Source organism: Tiliqua scincoides, chromosome 2 (assembly GCF_035046505.1).
Source record: "Tiliqua scincoides isolate rTilSci1 chromosome 2, rTilSci1.hap2, whole genome shotgun sequence".
NCBI lineage: Eukaryota > Metazoa > Chordata > Lepidosauria > Squamata > Scincidae > Tiliqua > Tiliqua scincoides.
Window position 1 is genome coordinate 198795195 of NC_089822.1, and position 16394 is coordinate 198811588.

At 40.2% G+C, this 16394-nt stretch overlaps 1 protein-coding gene across 3 annotated transcripts in view; it reads right to left on the reverse strand.

Moving 5' to 3' along the window:
* Positions 1–16394, reverse strand: part of EBF1 (EBF transcription factor 1) — a 428598-nt gene that overhangs the window by 96993 nt on the left and 315211 nt on the right. For 2 of the 3 annotated variants that reach the window (XM_066618280.1, XM_066618279.1), the window contains exons 9-10: positions 13379–13509; positions 4661–4787 (exon numbers count right to left, since the gene is read on the reverse strand). In XM_066618280.1, coding sequence (XP_066474377.1) covers positions 4661–4787; positions 13379–13509 — 258 coding nt within the window. Of the gene's footprint in view, positions 1–4660; positions 4788–13378; positions 13513–16394 lie in introns of all 3 variants that reach the window. The other variant, XM_066618277.1, reaches the window with a different exon arrangement.

A 16394-nucleotide genomic window follows, 5' to 3' on the forward strand; every position in this document is an offset into this window, starting at 1 on the left:
CACAGAAAAACAGGTCTCACTGAACACTGGAAGTATCTGGTTTTTCTGGATTGAAGTCTCTTAACATCCAAATATTAATTGCTTTGTTATTCAAATGACTATTTGTGGACTGCTACAGAGAAAAAGAAAAAAACCCAAGGAGCAATTTTCAAGAACCTTTTTCAATGAAGCTCATACTGGTGTCATTATTTTACAAACATACTTTTTTTAAAATGTAAAATTTCTGCTTGCACACAGGACCTTGATTCATGGATGGAACATGCACTCAGAGATCAAATTTCTAGGCTGGTGGTAGTTAAAAGGGAGGAAAAAAGAATCTAAAATTAATGGGTCACCAGGCATTTTCTTTTGAGAATTTATGCACTTAACAGTTGAAGAAAAAAAAAAAAAAGGCAGTTTACAGCCAGGTGGCTCGAGGGGATATTTTCTTGAACACTGATTAAAAATAATTTCTTCTAAATGAGACCTAACCACAAAACAGGGGCATTAATGTATAGGACATTTTCACAAGAGAAGAATGTATGCTTGAATGGCTCTTTTAGCATCCACCCCCCCCCCCCCACAGTTCTCTTTCCTCCTCCGACCCCTTTTCTCAATCGCAGGGTAAATAAACACCAAGTGATGCCTCACTGTTTTCAGCCAAAAACAGAGGCCAAACTCCTCTGAGAAAACATTTGGCCTCTGTGGTTTTGTAAAACGTTCCAGAACACTAAATTCACTGACAAACACTGTGGAAAAACTCCCATCTACGGAACGCTGCTATGGAATGTTACAGTATCAGAACTTCCAATTGGTCCATTTCCTGTAGGCCCATAATGAGACTTGTTAAAAAAAAAAGTGCTATGTGGGAGTTAAAAGAAGTTCTCATGGGAAAAATGAATGGCAAGAAATTCTAGCTTTAAAAGAAACAGCTAATCTGCTAGTTTGATTGTTCTCCAAAATTTACAATGAACTAATAATCCTAATTAAAGCCACTTGGCCTAGTTCTGTAAAGCATCATAGCTTTTTCTATGCTTCGTTTATACACACCACAGTCTATTATTTCTCCCTCTTCTACTGATCACTAACAAAGTGCTGACTTTGTCAGGACGGCTGAGCTAATTTTGTGAACTCAGTGTGAAACCTTAGCTAAACAAAATTGTAGTAATTTTCTTTAATTTGTAATAGTGATTGGAGTGCAAACGAAATTTTCCTCTTGGGTCAGTTCTATAATTTTCAATTAACTAAAACTAATCGGCAGGTTTGCTCCAATCCTGCATTTTGTTTAAAGGCTGGAAGGCATTTCTGGAGAGAGAGAGAGAGAGATTTTCCTTTAAAATAAAAAATAGCATTCTAATATGGATAATAAAACTTCTGGACCGGTCTGAATCCATTTTGTGTTCTGCATAATGACTCTAGCACATTCTTTTTAGCACAGCATAAAAAAGTCGCTTCCTAGTATTAGTAGAACTCCTCAAATTGATTCCAAAAAGACATGAATGGGTATAACCCCTTGAAAATTAAGCTTTTGTAAAATCTGAAGAAGGATGTGTAGTTGAGGAGGGGATAGTGAGAGATTGCCCATAACTCCTGCCCTGACACAGGTACCTCTTTAACTGCTCTGTGCATGATGAGCAGGAGGTGAGGTTAAGGAGCATATTGGTGGGGGACTGAACAGTATGTTTTGCTGTGTTTTTCTACAAAGAAAGGAAATGCATGCATAGGACATTACTCATAACTAAATCCCATGGAAATCAATGGGTATTGGCAGTGGGCTGTAGGCAGCCAAGGACATAGCAATCTGATGGGCAAATGCACAGGTTAATTCATAGTATGATGTAAGAATGTTTTGCTTTATCATATTTCACTTATTTTCAATATTTAAATGAAATAAATTTTATTTCACTAATTTTATCCCATTCCATTCATTTTCATTATTTAGAAACTCATTACTTTAGCTATTCACTCGATTTGTTTCATTACCTTTCATTACACCTTTTTTCCTCTCTTTCTTCTAATTTTTTACTAGATTTTTTTTTTTTTTTGCTGCAGTCAAAAAAAATGAGATGGGTTTGCTGCCCCTGCCACTGCAGGCTGCAGCAAAAAATATAGGAAAAACTAGAAGAAAAAAAGATAACAAAAATTTATGACTAATGGAAAGCTGAGTGATTCAGTTCTCATTTTTTTTATAATCATTTATTTCAGAATGAATGAAAAATAAACTGAATGTATGAAATTCAGTTCATTTTTCATTTGGTCTGAAATCAATGCACACTCCTAAGAGTTAATACATAGGCAGAATTATTGCAGGCCAAAAACGGAACTTGGTAATCCATTTAAAGAGGGGTTGGAATAAAGGTACAGGTATCCAGCAAGCAGATAAGTAAATAGGAAAACTGGCAGATAGGGAGGAAATTGATACCAATAAACAGAAGGAAAAGAAAGACAGTAACTTGTTTTAGTGACTGTGAAATTATTTTGTAAAAATATGGATTTTACTTTTTATTTTTACCCATGCGTGGGGTCTCCTCAGGCACAGGCCCAATTAGGAGCAATTGGTCCATTTGGCTTAAAGCCAGCCATTAGGCCACATCTATAGAAAGCCAAGAGTCTACCCAGTACCCCAGGAAAGGAGAGTGAGCCAAAATCAGCATTTATAAGGATTGACAGAAGTGTGGAAAACACAGAAGGGTAGATGACAAAAAAACATCTGCAGACAACAGCTATGATAGAAAATCAAGGAATCTGGCCCACAACACTAGTGACATTGTTTCACTCTTGCCAGGATGACAACTAGAAGGGCCCTTTGAATTGCTGAGGAAATCATAAAGGAATTTGCCCCCATTAAAGCATCATGCAGGAAGTGTGTCATTGGAGGAAATGCTGTCTTGTTTTCACCACATCCTATGACCAAGTTTTTATAAAACATAATTCTAAAACTAATTGAGCTTAATCCCGAAAGGATAAAAGCAGTGTTGGCTGAGGGGTCCACTAATCTGAGTTTATTTGTTCCGCTTATGCTGTGAGGTGGCAGTTCCTTTAAAGAATCAGATCCACAACTTGGGGTATACAGTAGAGGGGAACACTCAATGACAGCTTTTACCAGAAAAATCAGACCTGGCTATGGTCAGTCATGCCTTAACTACATCCAGATTACGATGCGGTAACACACTCTATGTGGGGCTGCCTTTGGAAGAGATTGGAAACTTTTTTTGGTTCAGAATACAACAGTCAGACAATTGTCTGGGGTGAGACATCCTTGTCACTTTCCCTTATTTTTCACGCCTGAATTTCAACTGTACTGCATGCAAATTTCATTAGGTCCCAATTCAAAGTGCTGATCTTAACTGAGGCACTAAGCAGCATTGGATCAGGATACCTTGGAACTACCTTTCTGCATCTGAACCTGCTCGAATGTTGATTGTTTACCTACTGTCAGAGAATATGCATATGAGACCTAGGTTGTGCAATAATAATTTTTATAATAATAATAATAATAGAGCTTCTTGAGTTTGCAAAATACTTCACATGTATTATTTTAATGCAGTCTTTACAACAACTCTGTACCATAAGTACTACTATCCCAGTATTGCAGCTGGGTAACTGAGGCTGACAGTGAGTGGACCACCATAAGACCACCTAGTGAGTTCATGACAGAGGTGAGATTCAAACCAGGAAAGCCCTAATTCACAGTTCAATTTCTTAGTCCCTACTTCAAAGAAGTCCTCAAGTATAACTCATGGTTTTTCAGCAAGTGGCCCAAACCTATCTTTTAAAGAAAATGGTTAGGATTTCTTGTGAATGATTGTATTTTTGTCAAGTGTTTTGGCCACGTGTGATTTGTTGGCAATTTTATTTTTAAAACATTGGCTTTTTATCTGTTGATTGTTCTAAACCTGGTTATTATGAGCTGTCTTAAGAGTCATTGATAGAACAGAAGGATATAAATGTTTGAATGAATAAATAATAAAATATAAAACCCTGATCCTAAATATGTGGCATTTTCTGGCAAAGAGTTTGAAACCAGCTTATTCCGACTACCTCCTTTCAAGATCCTCAGTTCAGCAATATGTTATCTTTCTTATTATTAATTCAACTTGTACTGTCAATTACATGAAAAAGAAAAAGGGCTCAATTTGCATTCAATTTCTTGGTCATCCCATGATCAGCAAATCTTACCAAATACATGTCTGAATGTTGCACAAGACCCAGCATTACACGAATATCAATGGAAAAAGCATCTCTCTGCAGCAGACCATATGAATATATGATGGTACCTTTCCCTGAGTTACGCTATTTTTCTGTCTAGCTCTGGGTTGTGTACACTAAGCAACAGCAGCTTTCTAAGATTTCAGGCAGGGGTCTTTTCCAGTTCTGCCTAGAGAGGTCAGGGGCTAGATCTGTAACCTGTCACATACAAACCATGTGCCTTAGCATTGAGCTATGGCCCAACCTTTTAAGTCACATGGTAGTGACACTGGACACAATCCTAATCAGGTCTACTCAGAAGGAAGTCCTTTTTTGTTCAATGGGGCTTACTCTCAGGAAAGTGTGGTTAGTATTGCAGCCATTGTCATGTAAATCAGTACCAATATGGCAAAACCAGTCAGGCTAAATGCAGCAACATCAGGAAAGATGGAAGCATGTACATTATACATAGTTAAAAGTCAAGCCATCCTACCTGTGTAGATGAATCTTCCAGGTGTACCTTTACAGAACTGCTTCGACTTGTAGGACAATGTAACTTCTACTACTCCAGGGATGTGTCGGGGTGGTGTTTGAACTCTGATTGCATGAGGCGTAATAAGCTACAAAGGAAAAGAGGGGGAGAAAGGAAATTAGAAAAAAATTGTTAGAAGCAGAATAGTTCTTTAATAACACACTCCTCTCAGATCATATAAACAAAGCTTTGAAACATGTAATTAACCTGTCAGTGTTTCAATGCATTCTCACTGTAACCAGTATAAAAGCCAATGACAACAATATTTGTGAATGTTCATCTTCCCAGCCATAATAATATTAACTCTGTTTTCATACATGGCAGGCATTTGCTTCTGGGTATGAAAATTACTTATGACAAACTGCAACATTTGATTGCTCTGAACTTGCAGTGTTTATATCTGTGCATCCCCAAAGATTTCCATCCAGGCCCCAGCTATGCCAGGTTCCTTAATGTAAGATATTTTTTTAATTGGCAGCCCAATCATATCCATGGTTGCAAACCTCTACTATAAGCCCTGGACTGGTGGTGCAAATGCTGCTCCATTATTGTGTGCTCTGGGGCCACCAGTGCAAGCGGCCAGAGACACTGCGTGTGTGACAGTAGCTCCCAGGTACATCACCAGAGCAGGTAGGTCACTGGCAGGGGCAGTTTGGGGGAAGATCATGGGCAGTTTGGGTGGGGAGTGGGCCCAGCAGAGGAAGGGGAAGATCTTGGTGGCAACAGCCAATGGCAAGATCCTACCTCCTTTCCCCAACAAAACTGCTACCTGAATCTCCTTAGTCTTGTGACTGCAAAGTAGCTGGCATAGGTTCAAGGAGACCTACTGGAGGCAAGACAGCTTATGGAGAAGTAAGTAAGAATAAGTTTTGCAATCTCTCCTGAGCTGTCTGGTTGCCTCCTGCCACCCATTTCATAATAAAGTTCTAAAATGTAGTACATACCTCAGGTCACAGTGTACAACTGTAATGGTCAACATTTTTGAATAAAAATGGCATTTCTGTTCACAGATATGAAGTTCTTTAATTAAACTAATTCTATAATGCAGTGGTTTTCAAACTAGGGAGTTGCGACGCCCCAGCCTAAAGGTCCTGGCCTCTTTCCCCTTAAGAAGCGAGGGCAGAGAGGAGGCAGCGATGCGATCCCCAGGACCGCGTCGCTGACGTCGCTGCAGGGACTGGGATGCACTCACCAGTCCCTGCAGCTGCCGTCCTGGGGTGCGGGGAACCCTGTGCGAGTGTCTGCAGGGCTCCCCAGCTCGTTAGAAGTGAAAGTGGAGCAATCGTGCTCCATTTCCGGTTTTGTAGCTGCGTTGCAGCTGAATCAGCACTGGAAAGTTGGTTAGGATTGGGCTGTTCAAGAAAAAGATGGCTCAGCCAGATTTAAGAGCAATTACTAGAGTATAAGCCCCACTGAACACAATGCAACTTAATTTTGGGTAAACCTGCACCAGATTGCACTGTTATTCTCCTTTTACACTATGGTATACATTTTAGTGTGGGTGTGCATCCATTAGTTGTACCTTCACGGCACGTACAGGTCTGTCAGCAAATTAATTCTCTTTCAACATTATTTCATGCATTTTCCAATAAAAACATGTTGGTTCCCATGAAGAGACTGACATATTTATGGGAGGCTGTTGCATAGTGTTAAGGTTGGAGAGAGTTCAGCAAATTTGCTGGATGGTACTTTATGACCACTTTCCCTTATCCTTTTGCATTTGTACTGGACTGTACTAGAAACTGTAGTTTTAAAAGCACAAACACACCATTGTTTTGTCCCATTATTGCACATTATTCTGAAATGCTTAATTCTAAACTGATTAGTTGACATTTAGTTCATTTCTCCTGCAGGTTAAGAAAGAAGCAATCTAAAAGTTGATCTAACAGGAAACTCTCCCCCCCCCGTGTGTGTGTGTGTGTGTGTGTGTGTGTGTGTGTGTGTGTGTGAGAGAGAGAGAGAGAGAGAGAGAGAGAGAGAGAGAGAGAGATGCTCCACATTCTCAGTTTAAACTTAGTTTAAGTTGCACGCACACACACACTTATCAATCTTCCAAGGCCTTCCTTCCCCATGCTTTAGAAAAGCATACATTCCTGGCTTCAAATAACAGGCTATTAAATATGCAGGCATATTGCTGACTAACTGACAACCCAGTATTTTAAACTGTCAGCCCAGAGAAAGTACCCCAAAGCCCGAGCCTCCGGGTCAAAGACTGAGACCTGGCAATAGTTTATTAAAACGTCTTCTCAATTCATTAAACACTGCATTACAATCTTACCATGCAATTTCCACAACTTTTTTACTACACAAAGTTGATATCAGTCCAAGTTCCTAAACTGGGCCAGGGTAAATTTCTCCCCTTTCACTCCTTTCCTTCTCTCATTGACAGCCTGTACATTAATTGCAGGGTCTTATATGAAGGCCCTCTGTGCTTATACATACTATTACTACACTTATCAATGTTACTGTACACACAAAACATTCAGCACCAATAAAGATTTGGAAATCAAACTGTCTTCTCATTTCTTTTTATTCTTTTTTTGCCTTCAAAAAATCATCTCAAAACCACTATCAAAGCATCTCAAAAATTCATGAATGATAGATGATAAATGAGCACAGTGTATGATTATGGGTTTTTAAAAAATCTGGCCAATATGGGTTGGCCAAAAGTTCAACTCTTTGGGAAACTGGTTTTTTAAGTATGTTTTTGGTCTTTATGCCTGTGAAATACTTGAAACTGTGTAAGCAGCAAGTCTAATGATATCTTAGAAGCCACAGAATAGATTGGGTAAGATTTTCTGTGGCCAGGAAATGGAGTCTAAGAGCCCAATCCTATCCAATTTTCCAGTGCTGGTGCAGCTGTGTCCATGAGGCATGCACTGCATCCTGTGGTGGGGAAGAAGTCACAGAGGCCTCCTCAAGGTATGGGGACACTTGTTCCCTTATCTCAGGGCTGCATTGTGGCTGCACCGGTGCTGAAAAATTGGATAGGATTGGGCCCTTAGTGCCCTGCATAACTCCTGACTCTGTGCCACGGCTAGGAGAAGCAGAATAAATTATGTGAAAAATACATACATAAAGAAAGGTGCTTAATGTGCATAGTATATATAGAATGCAGCTTTTCACAGCACGTAACTGCTATTGTGTTAATCTGGAGTGTATTCATAACATTGCTGTCAACTTGCAATGTTCATTAGGCAAAAAGGAAAAAGAGAAATAGTGCCCCTCCTTTCTTCCAGCTCTCCAACTGTTATTTGCCCTTTTGTCTTTCTTTTCCTCCATCCTGATGCGTGCACTTTTGGTGACGGCTTCACTTCCACAATGTAATGCAATAATAGACAAATCTAGTAAATCAAGAAGAAACTAAGGTTATGTTCAAATCTTTCCTCCTGATAAGCTGACTTGCCTCAAGTAGGGAGCTTTTGGCATGAGGGGAGCATTCACTGATTTTGAAATGGGATGTTTCTTAGAAAGCATAGTATAGAAGGCATATTACAGTATAATATACACGTTTCTCAGCATCTATGCTGACCCTGAATCAAACCCAGACCATTTCTTCAGACAGGAAAATGGCAGCCTCATCATGCACTGTAATAGCTGAAGACAGCCTGTGGTGTGCCTTCCAAACTTGGTCTACTGTGCCTAGTTAGATTATAACACAGGCCTTAACAAAACAAAACAAAAAACCTTTTTTTAAGTTGCCAAGGATGTTTTTAAAAATTTAGGAACTTATTCGGGTGCTGAATCCAAAAATGGCATCAATTTTGCCCTATTAGCTCTAGTTTGTGGGGCATGGCATAGCCGGTTTATATGCAAATTCAAGCAGTTTCCTTGAGAGGAAGCCGATACCATGGCATCCTCACAAGGAAGCTACTTGAATCAGCATATAAAGAGGCTATGCTGTACCCACAAACTAGAGCCAATCGGGCAAAACCAATGCCATTTTTTGATTCAGCACACCCAAAATACCCAAGAAGGGTCTAACTTTTAAGACGACAATGTGTGTAGGTGTGTATAATCTATGTAATACAACACCAGTCTCAAACCGATAGCAAAACTTAGACTAAAACATTTCAGTGTGAAACATTGCAAGTTATATATTAGACAAAAATGAAAGGAACTAGATTTACTAATCCTTTAAACAATTGTTTAGAGAGCTTGATTGATCTTTGGAAAGCAAATTGGCAGACTTAGGACTGCAACAATGCAGCAGACGGGCCAAAGCATTTAGGACTTCTACATTTGTCTCTGGTGAAAAGATAATAAAAATGAAATATTTAAGTCTCATTTTGAACATGCTTAGGAGAAGAAAATGTCAAGAAGCAATGTTGCTTAAGAGCATTTTCAAAGAAACCATTCACACATTGGCAGCTCTTAGGAGCTAAAGCATCTTGGAACAGTGCAGCACAGGCAGCCCAACCCAGCACCAATTCCCCTACACCGGTGCAACAGCACCATCACAGCTTGTGCTACACCCCACAGGGGAATTTAGAAGGCAGGAGGTCTTTGTGAGTTAAAGGGACATTTTTCCCCTTGCCCCAGGGTAAGGCTGAACAGCCACAGTAGAGCAAATTGGACCTGAGCTAGCTCAATCGCTGGTGCAAATCCACGCTGCCCCACGTCAGTTGACTGGGTCCCGGAAAGGGGGATAAGAAGTGGTGCATGCCTCTGTTGCTGATCCTGCCCTCTCTTGGACCCAATCTACCCACCCCTCTTCCGCCCCGCCACCACCCTGTTCCGCCCCCTTCCCACCCTCCTTCCACCTTTGTGCCACTCAGCATGGAACTCACTGCATCCGGCATGTGGTACTCCTTGTGCTGGTGCATGCAGGCTGGCATGAGCCTTCCCGCCAGTGCGCCAGACAGCTGTGCCACCACAAAGTGCTTTATAGCACTTTAGTGATGGCTAGCACTTGTGCAGTGTGTGCTGTGTCAGCACGCACACCAGCTAGGATCATGCCATAAGGCCCACCTATAGATAATCCTACCTGGGCACATGCTGGAATTCTGTGCCCCAGGAACTGTATCCTCATTTCATTACACACATGGCTTGGACTCCTGCCGCTGAAATAAATGAAGAAATTCCTGCAGACACCATGTCCACTTCTGAGCTTCCATGCATCTAAACATAAGGGACTAGTGTCCCTGCAAGAACCCTTTCCTCACGTTACAACTAGCGGTCAAAATGTTTGAGTTGTCAAAGTAATAATAATAATCCAGGTTTTAATGAATGAAAATGAAAGGTCATATCCTAAGATCTCATGGAGCATTGGGCTGTCATCGGAAGCTTCTTCTGGAAGTGGAAAGGGCATTGCACTCACACAGAGGTCCTTTGGGAAGCAGATCCTTACATAAACACAGTGTTTCTTCCGCAAGGAAGAACACTCCATGGGATCTTAGGATACAGCTCAAAGTTATTTGCAGAAGGTGACTGATGTAGTGTTAGTAGGAACAAATCACATTTGTATATGAATGACACAGTCCAAACGAATGAGGTATAAGTTGTTCCTCTCTCTGTTTTGAAAGAAAAAATCAAATAATTTTCAAAATGATTTTCATAACAGCGGCTGAAGATTAATTGAGACCCTTGGCTTCAAGTATCTGTATCTTCGCACACAATTTATGTAAGAAATTATGTTTCAATGTACTTCCCTGAGTGAGAAAGGTTGTAATTATGTTAGAGAGCCTATAACTGAAATGTGTTTAAATAATAAATACGTGTTTCCAAAACCATTTTATATCTACATATTTAACATGCCTCTTGATTTCAAAGAACCGAGGTAGCAAACTCCTATTTTGTCCAATGGTGCTCACACCAGTGCAGAGTTTTAAGAAATGGCTTGATAATCAGCTCCATTTCATGCCTATAAATACTGCAATTACAAAGCTTGAATATATGCAAAATAAATTACAATTACAATATTTGCACTGCAAATTGCTTATACTGTGCACATTACAACTGCAAGACTATTTCAGAAATGAACACTACAAGCAATGTCTCATGTATCTCAATTGTACATGTAAAATACTGTTCATCTTTAGGGGGGGAAGGAGTCTGAATAAAGGTGCTTTATAATTTCTCCTTTAGCAGTTCTTTACTCAAGTGATTCATTCTGGACTCTACTGGAAATGGGGTGGAATTTACTTCAAAGTCTTTTTTCTTTGATGCCTCATTCCATGACAACATTTTCACCAAAGTTAAAAATATGGAAGAAAAAGTGTAAAGCTCCCATATTAGAGATTTCTTAAACATTAGGATTAAACTATATGTTACTTAAATTCATGACTGACCTTGTATACTTTGAGTTTAAACAGCAGCCAGGATGTCCTGATCTGGATTGAGTCCACAGCTTGGGAGGATGAAGAATTTAAACCTTGTCTCCATCACAGTCCTGATCCAGATTGTTCCTGCCCTGCAGCTATTTGCCTGGGATAGAAAGTTCCCTCTGGTGCCACTGGTAGCATCTCATTCAGGGCAATTAGCAGTCATGGCGGCCCAATCTGGACCAGAACTATGGTGGAGGGAAAGGGCTAAATCCCTCTTCCCCTGTGCCATGGCCACTCCTCACAGCTATTTAGTAAAAAAGTAACAAGCATGCAAGGACCAACTTAGTACTCTAATGTGACACCCATAGACCTATGCGGAGGATTACCAGTTATTTTGCTTTTAAAAATGCTATTCTACATTCATCAAAATAAAATGCACAGGATGAAACAGGTTTGCATAGCAATGAAAGTACTGTAAAGTGCTGCTCACAGTAAAATATGCACCCCTTAAAATTGGGGGAGGCGTCCTGATGATATATGAAGCATCACTTTCAGCCAGCAGCAGAGATATCACAGTCTTATTTTCAATCAGACCACAATGAAGACAAATGTAAGAGGATGTTTCATGGGTCATATCTTTATGGGTACCAACTGTAAAATGATCCATCACACTTGTACAAAAACCAAACATCCACAAACAAAACAAAACAAAACAAAACAAGTGTGACACCGCTGCAGGCCTAATCCAACTACCACAAAAATCAATGCAATGTTCAGCCAATGTTTTCTTTTTATTTCTCTTGGTCTGGGTGTTTCAGAGGAATAGATTCTCAAAAGCTCTTAATGCTTAGAACCTGTCAGTAACTGCGGCAAGGAAAACATTCGTCAACAGTAAGACATCATTTATTACAGTAACATAAGTTGGTGGTGCATCCAGATGAAGTTACTGGTACAATATTGTGGACTAATATACCAAAAGAACAGAATGAAATGAATAAGCACCCACATAGAACAAGCATGTCTTCCAGTACTAATAAACTATAATGGAGCACATGAACATAAAAGACTACCTTAAACCAGGTCATACTGTTCGTCTGTTTACCCCACTACGTCTGCTGTGTTTGCCAGCAGCCCTCCAGGGTCTCAGGTAGAAAGTCTTTCACTGTAAGCTGATATCCCTTTCAACTGGAGATTGACCAGGACCTTTTGCATTAAAAGAATGTGCTGTACTGCTGACTTAAGACCACTCCTCTAAGGATGCAATCCTAACTAACTTTCCAATAATGGCATAGCTGTGTCAGTGGGGCATGTGCTGCATCCTGCAGTTGGGAAGCAGTCATGGAGGCCTCCTCAAGGTCAGGGAATGTTTGTTCCCTTATCTCGGAGTTGCATTGCCCTTATTTCAGTACTGGAAAGTTGGTTAGGATTACGGCCTAAGTGTATTTCAAGCTTGTTACACTTTTTAGCCCCCTTCTTTCCTTGTCACACTTCACCCCCCCCCCATATTAACCAATATTCAGTTCCTCCTTTGCCAAAACCTTGCTATCCTTTCCTTCCACTTGATTTCTGACATACTTTATGGACAGTCAAAACCTGGGGCAGGGAGGGACACTTGTTGAATGTACAGAAATAAAATTTTCCTTCAGCACCAAATTCTTATACATTAGGGCCAATTCTAGATAGAAAGTCTTATCCCTGTCTCACTAGTACTTCCCATATGGGGAGATTTTGACAAGAGGCACTCAAACTAGTGATCCACAACATGGACACTGAGATCATGAGATCACCTACACATTTAAATTGCCTCTAAAATTGCCCTGTTGAAATTAATTATTAATGTGGAGTACTCCTATGACAATCAACTCAACTGCTCTGGAATAAGTGATTTCACATCTATGTTGCCATAAATTTTCAGATTTGTAAAAAGGGCATAGATTGGTTGACATTAGAAAGGGGAAGGAAAACTGCAATGAATGAGTAAAGATGGATTAAATAAAATGTGAAAAAGATATGAGTGGTGTAAAGAGGATAATGTCAGTGTCTGGTAAAATAAAGTTAAGGACAGTCTCTTTAAACAGTGAAGAAATGTTCAGTTTAATTAAGATTACTGGTTTGTGGGGCTACCAATGCTAAATATATTTTTCAGGGGTGTGGCCCTTATAGGAAGATTATTTACAGAAATTTCCACAGAGATTATTCTGTCTAAAATATCAAATGGACTAAATGCAGCTCATAATATAAATGGGGTCTCAATATCAGAAACGTGTCATGAGTCTCCTAACTGTTATCTTAATATTAAAATGGGTGGACTGAGGAAAGTGTTTCCATCGTTGCTACAATAGAGCCTAAAAGAAAGAAAGCTGGCTACAAACTAGACAAAGTTATTAGACATTAACGTGCAGACAACACCTACCTCACTCCAGACCAGCATGGTGCCGAATATGACCTGTAACCCATCAAAGAAATTGTCTCCTATGATGATGACAGTGGCACCTCCCGTAGTCCATCCTTCACTTGGACTGATGGCTTTGATACATGGTGTAGCTGCTTTCCAACACACATGAAAAAGAAGTATTCAGCTGTTAGAACAAGATTTTAATGATAGAAGACGTGAAGAGGGAGGGGGGAAAGCTTTGATTTTTCTTTCCTCATCTGCTAACATGAAGATTCTAGATCTCTCTCTCTCTCTCTCTCTCTCTCTCTCTCTCTCTCTCTCTCTCTGTGCTTTTTTGTGTGAGATTCCAAATCAGATCTTTGAGGAGGGAATGTTTGCCCATTAATTTTTTATTTTGTTTCCACTGGTTCTCTGGAGAAGATAATCATGACTGGCAGCCTGTAGACAGACAATAGCAACTGAGAACAGGGAACGTTTTGGTAACACTGAATTAATGTCTGTGCAAAACATGATCTTGGTCTTGCTTGACCAAGTTTAGTTTAACAGAGCTCAATCTCCTTTAGGTGGACCTTCTGTGTCTAGATCGTTCCTTATTTCAGACAGTCATTTCATCTAATTTTGTGTTTCACCATTTTGGTGTTTTGTGGCCATGGACAAATACATATGTCAATCACCTAGGGCCATGCATCAGTGCTTCGCTGTGAAACCAAACATAGGAAAGAACTGTGTATCTGTTTTTAATATGGTACTAACTTGTAACATGCTATGAAATAGCAGCCCATCTCATATCACTTATATGCCTGTCTCTCCTCTTTGCTACAATTGCCATGCCTTTTAATGAGTCCAGAGTCACTTGGCTTATATAGTTGATCAGTCTTTTAAGAACTCATAGTCATTAATATAGATAAAGATATTTGGGAATGAATTTGTTCATGCTAATCAAAGGATTTCCAGCAAGCTTGGTGGTCCCATTCCTCCTCAAGCACATCAGGGTGTTTTTCTACACTTTGCATGTTTTGGCTGGCTCACAGACTTCACAGATCTCACTGCTCTCCTTGATCCTCTCCTTGATCCTAAAGCTGGGGAAGTTCCTAAGATCTGGAAGTAGCTCAGAAATGGCACCGCTTCCTTGGGTTGAGTTTAGGAAATTCCCTTGGTTTGATCCTTATGAGCAGACTCAAGGACTGCCCAGCTTACATGTGAAACAATATTGAGAAAAAATGTTTCTGAATCATTTGCTTACAAAATGCAAGCAAACTATGCAAAAATACTGAGCAATGCAAGGAAGAAAAGACCCCAGATCATCTCTATATAACCCCCAAGCTGGTCTGCTGGGACCAGAGCTTGTTCCCTGACCTGACTGAGCTAAGGGCTGTACAATGCTCTGTGCAAAACCTTTCTTTGGTCCTTGTCACTGCAGATGGGAATAGGATACAGCTGTTAATAGTTCTCTTGGAGCAGTTCAAGCATTGCATGGTTACACAGCTGGAGGCTTGCCTCAGCCATGCCCCATGAGCTAGCTTAGGGTCTACATAACATGAAACCTTAAGTGTCAGGTCTTATGGGCTTTTCTCAGCTTCCTCTGAGCAGCAATTAGTGTTCAGGACTTGGATGAAAAACAGAGTCAACACTTTCAATTTTTATGTAATTTTCCTCACTGAGAGTCACCCTCCCTCCTCTCATATTAAAGTTACATAACTTTGACATGAAAATCAACACTTTTATAAATTCAGGTCAGATCTAGTTTTTAAGCATGCATGCACCCTTCATAAGCAACCCTTCATAAGCACCCTTATTTTATAGTCAGGTGCCCACAATGAAACAGAAAAAACCTCATGTGAAGCATCCCAAAGAACCCAGGTTCAAGTGCAATTTAAGCCATGGGTAATCTTGAGAAAGGCACTCCCTATCAGCCTCAGTCCCATGCTGGCAAAATGGGAAAATGATTTGGGTCGTTTTGAAAATAATGGGTTTCACACGTTTTATACACTAAAAGATGCCACATCAATGGCAAAATTCTTTTTAAAAATTGCCCTTATTTGCTAAGCCTTATTTGCTGCTTAAGTTTTAGGCTCCACCCTGCATATAAGAAAACAAAAACTACTACTTCAAAATGTACCCTGGAATGAAAAAATTTGGTCTGCTAACAGCCCAGTCTTATCCCCTATCACACTGTAGCATGCAGCCACACCACAAGAGAGGCCCCTGCGTGCTATGTTGATCGGACAGCCTGCAGGAGGAAAGCAAAAATACCTCCTAGAAGGCTGCCAGATCATCTATGGTATCCTTGGACCTATATCAGCTATTTTACATGTACACATCCAACAAAAGCGAAGGAATGTATCGGCCTGGCAAGTGGGGGATAGGATCCAACAGAAGTCACTATTGGACTCACCCCCTCCTGCCTTCAACACGTCTTCTAGTTCCTCACCCTCTCATTAAACCCCTTGCCCTCCCTCTTCCTACCCACAAACAGACCCTACCTACCTTACAGATGTCTAGCACTGCCAGTTCTAACACTAACCTATCACCTGTTAGATAGGTGACAGGGACCAGAAGTGAGTCCAGTATGCATCTCCCTTCCTTAAAAACGCACACACACACACACACACACACACACACACACACACACAAAATTGTTATTGACAGAGATAATGCTAATCATCTCCCAGGTAGCATATAACTTGTTGGGAAGGCATCTGAGAGTCAATCTCTCCAGCCTGCTGAAAAGTTGCAATTCTCAACCAAACTGCATAGAGTTAAGAATACTTAAGTTCATTGATTTCAAAGGACTTGACACTTCATTCTATGTTGGATTGTAGCCACTATTAAAACTTCTGCACTGGCCACCAATTGAGGCCCCCCAATTGCCATATCTCACCAGAGCAGGTGAAACAGTTCAAAATCAAGAATAGATTTAAAATTTGGATTGTTATTGTTTGGAATTTGGCAATGAAGCTAAATGACATCCAACAACTGTTTTTCCAACACTTGTAAAACTCAACTGCCATGAAGGTCTTTTTCTGTACTGCAC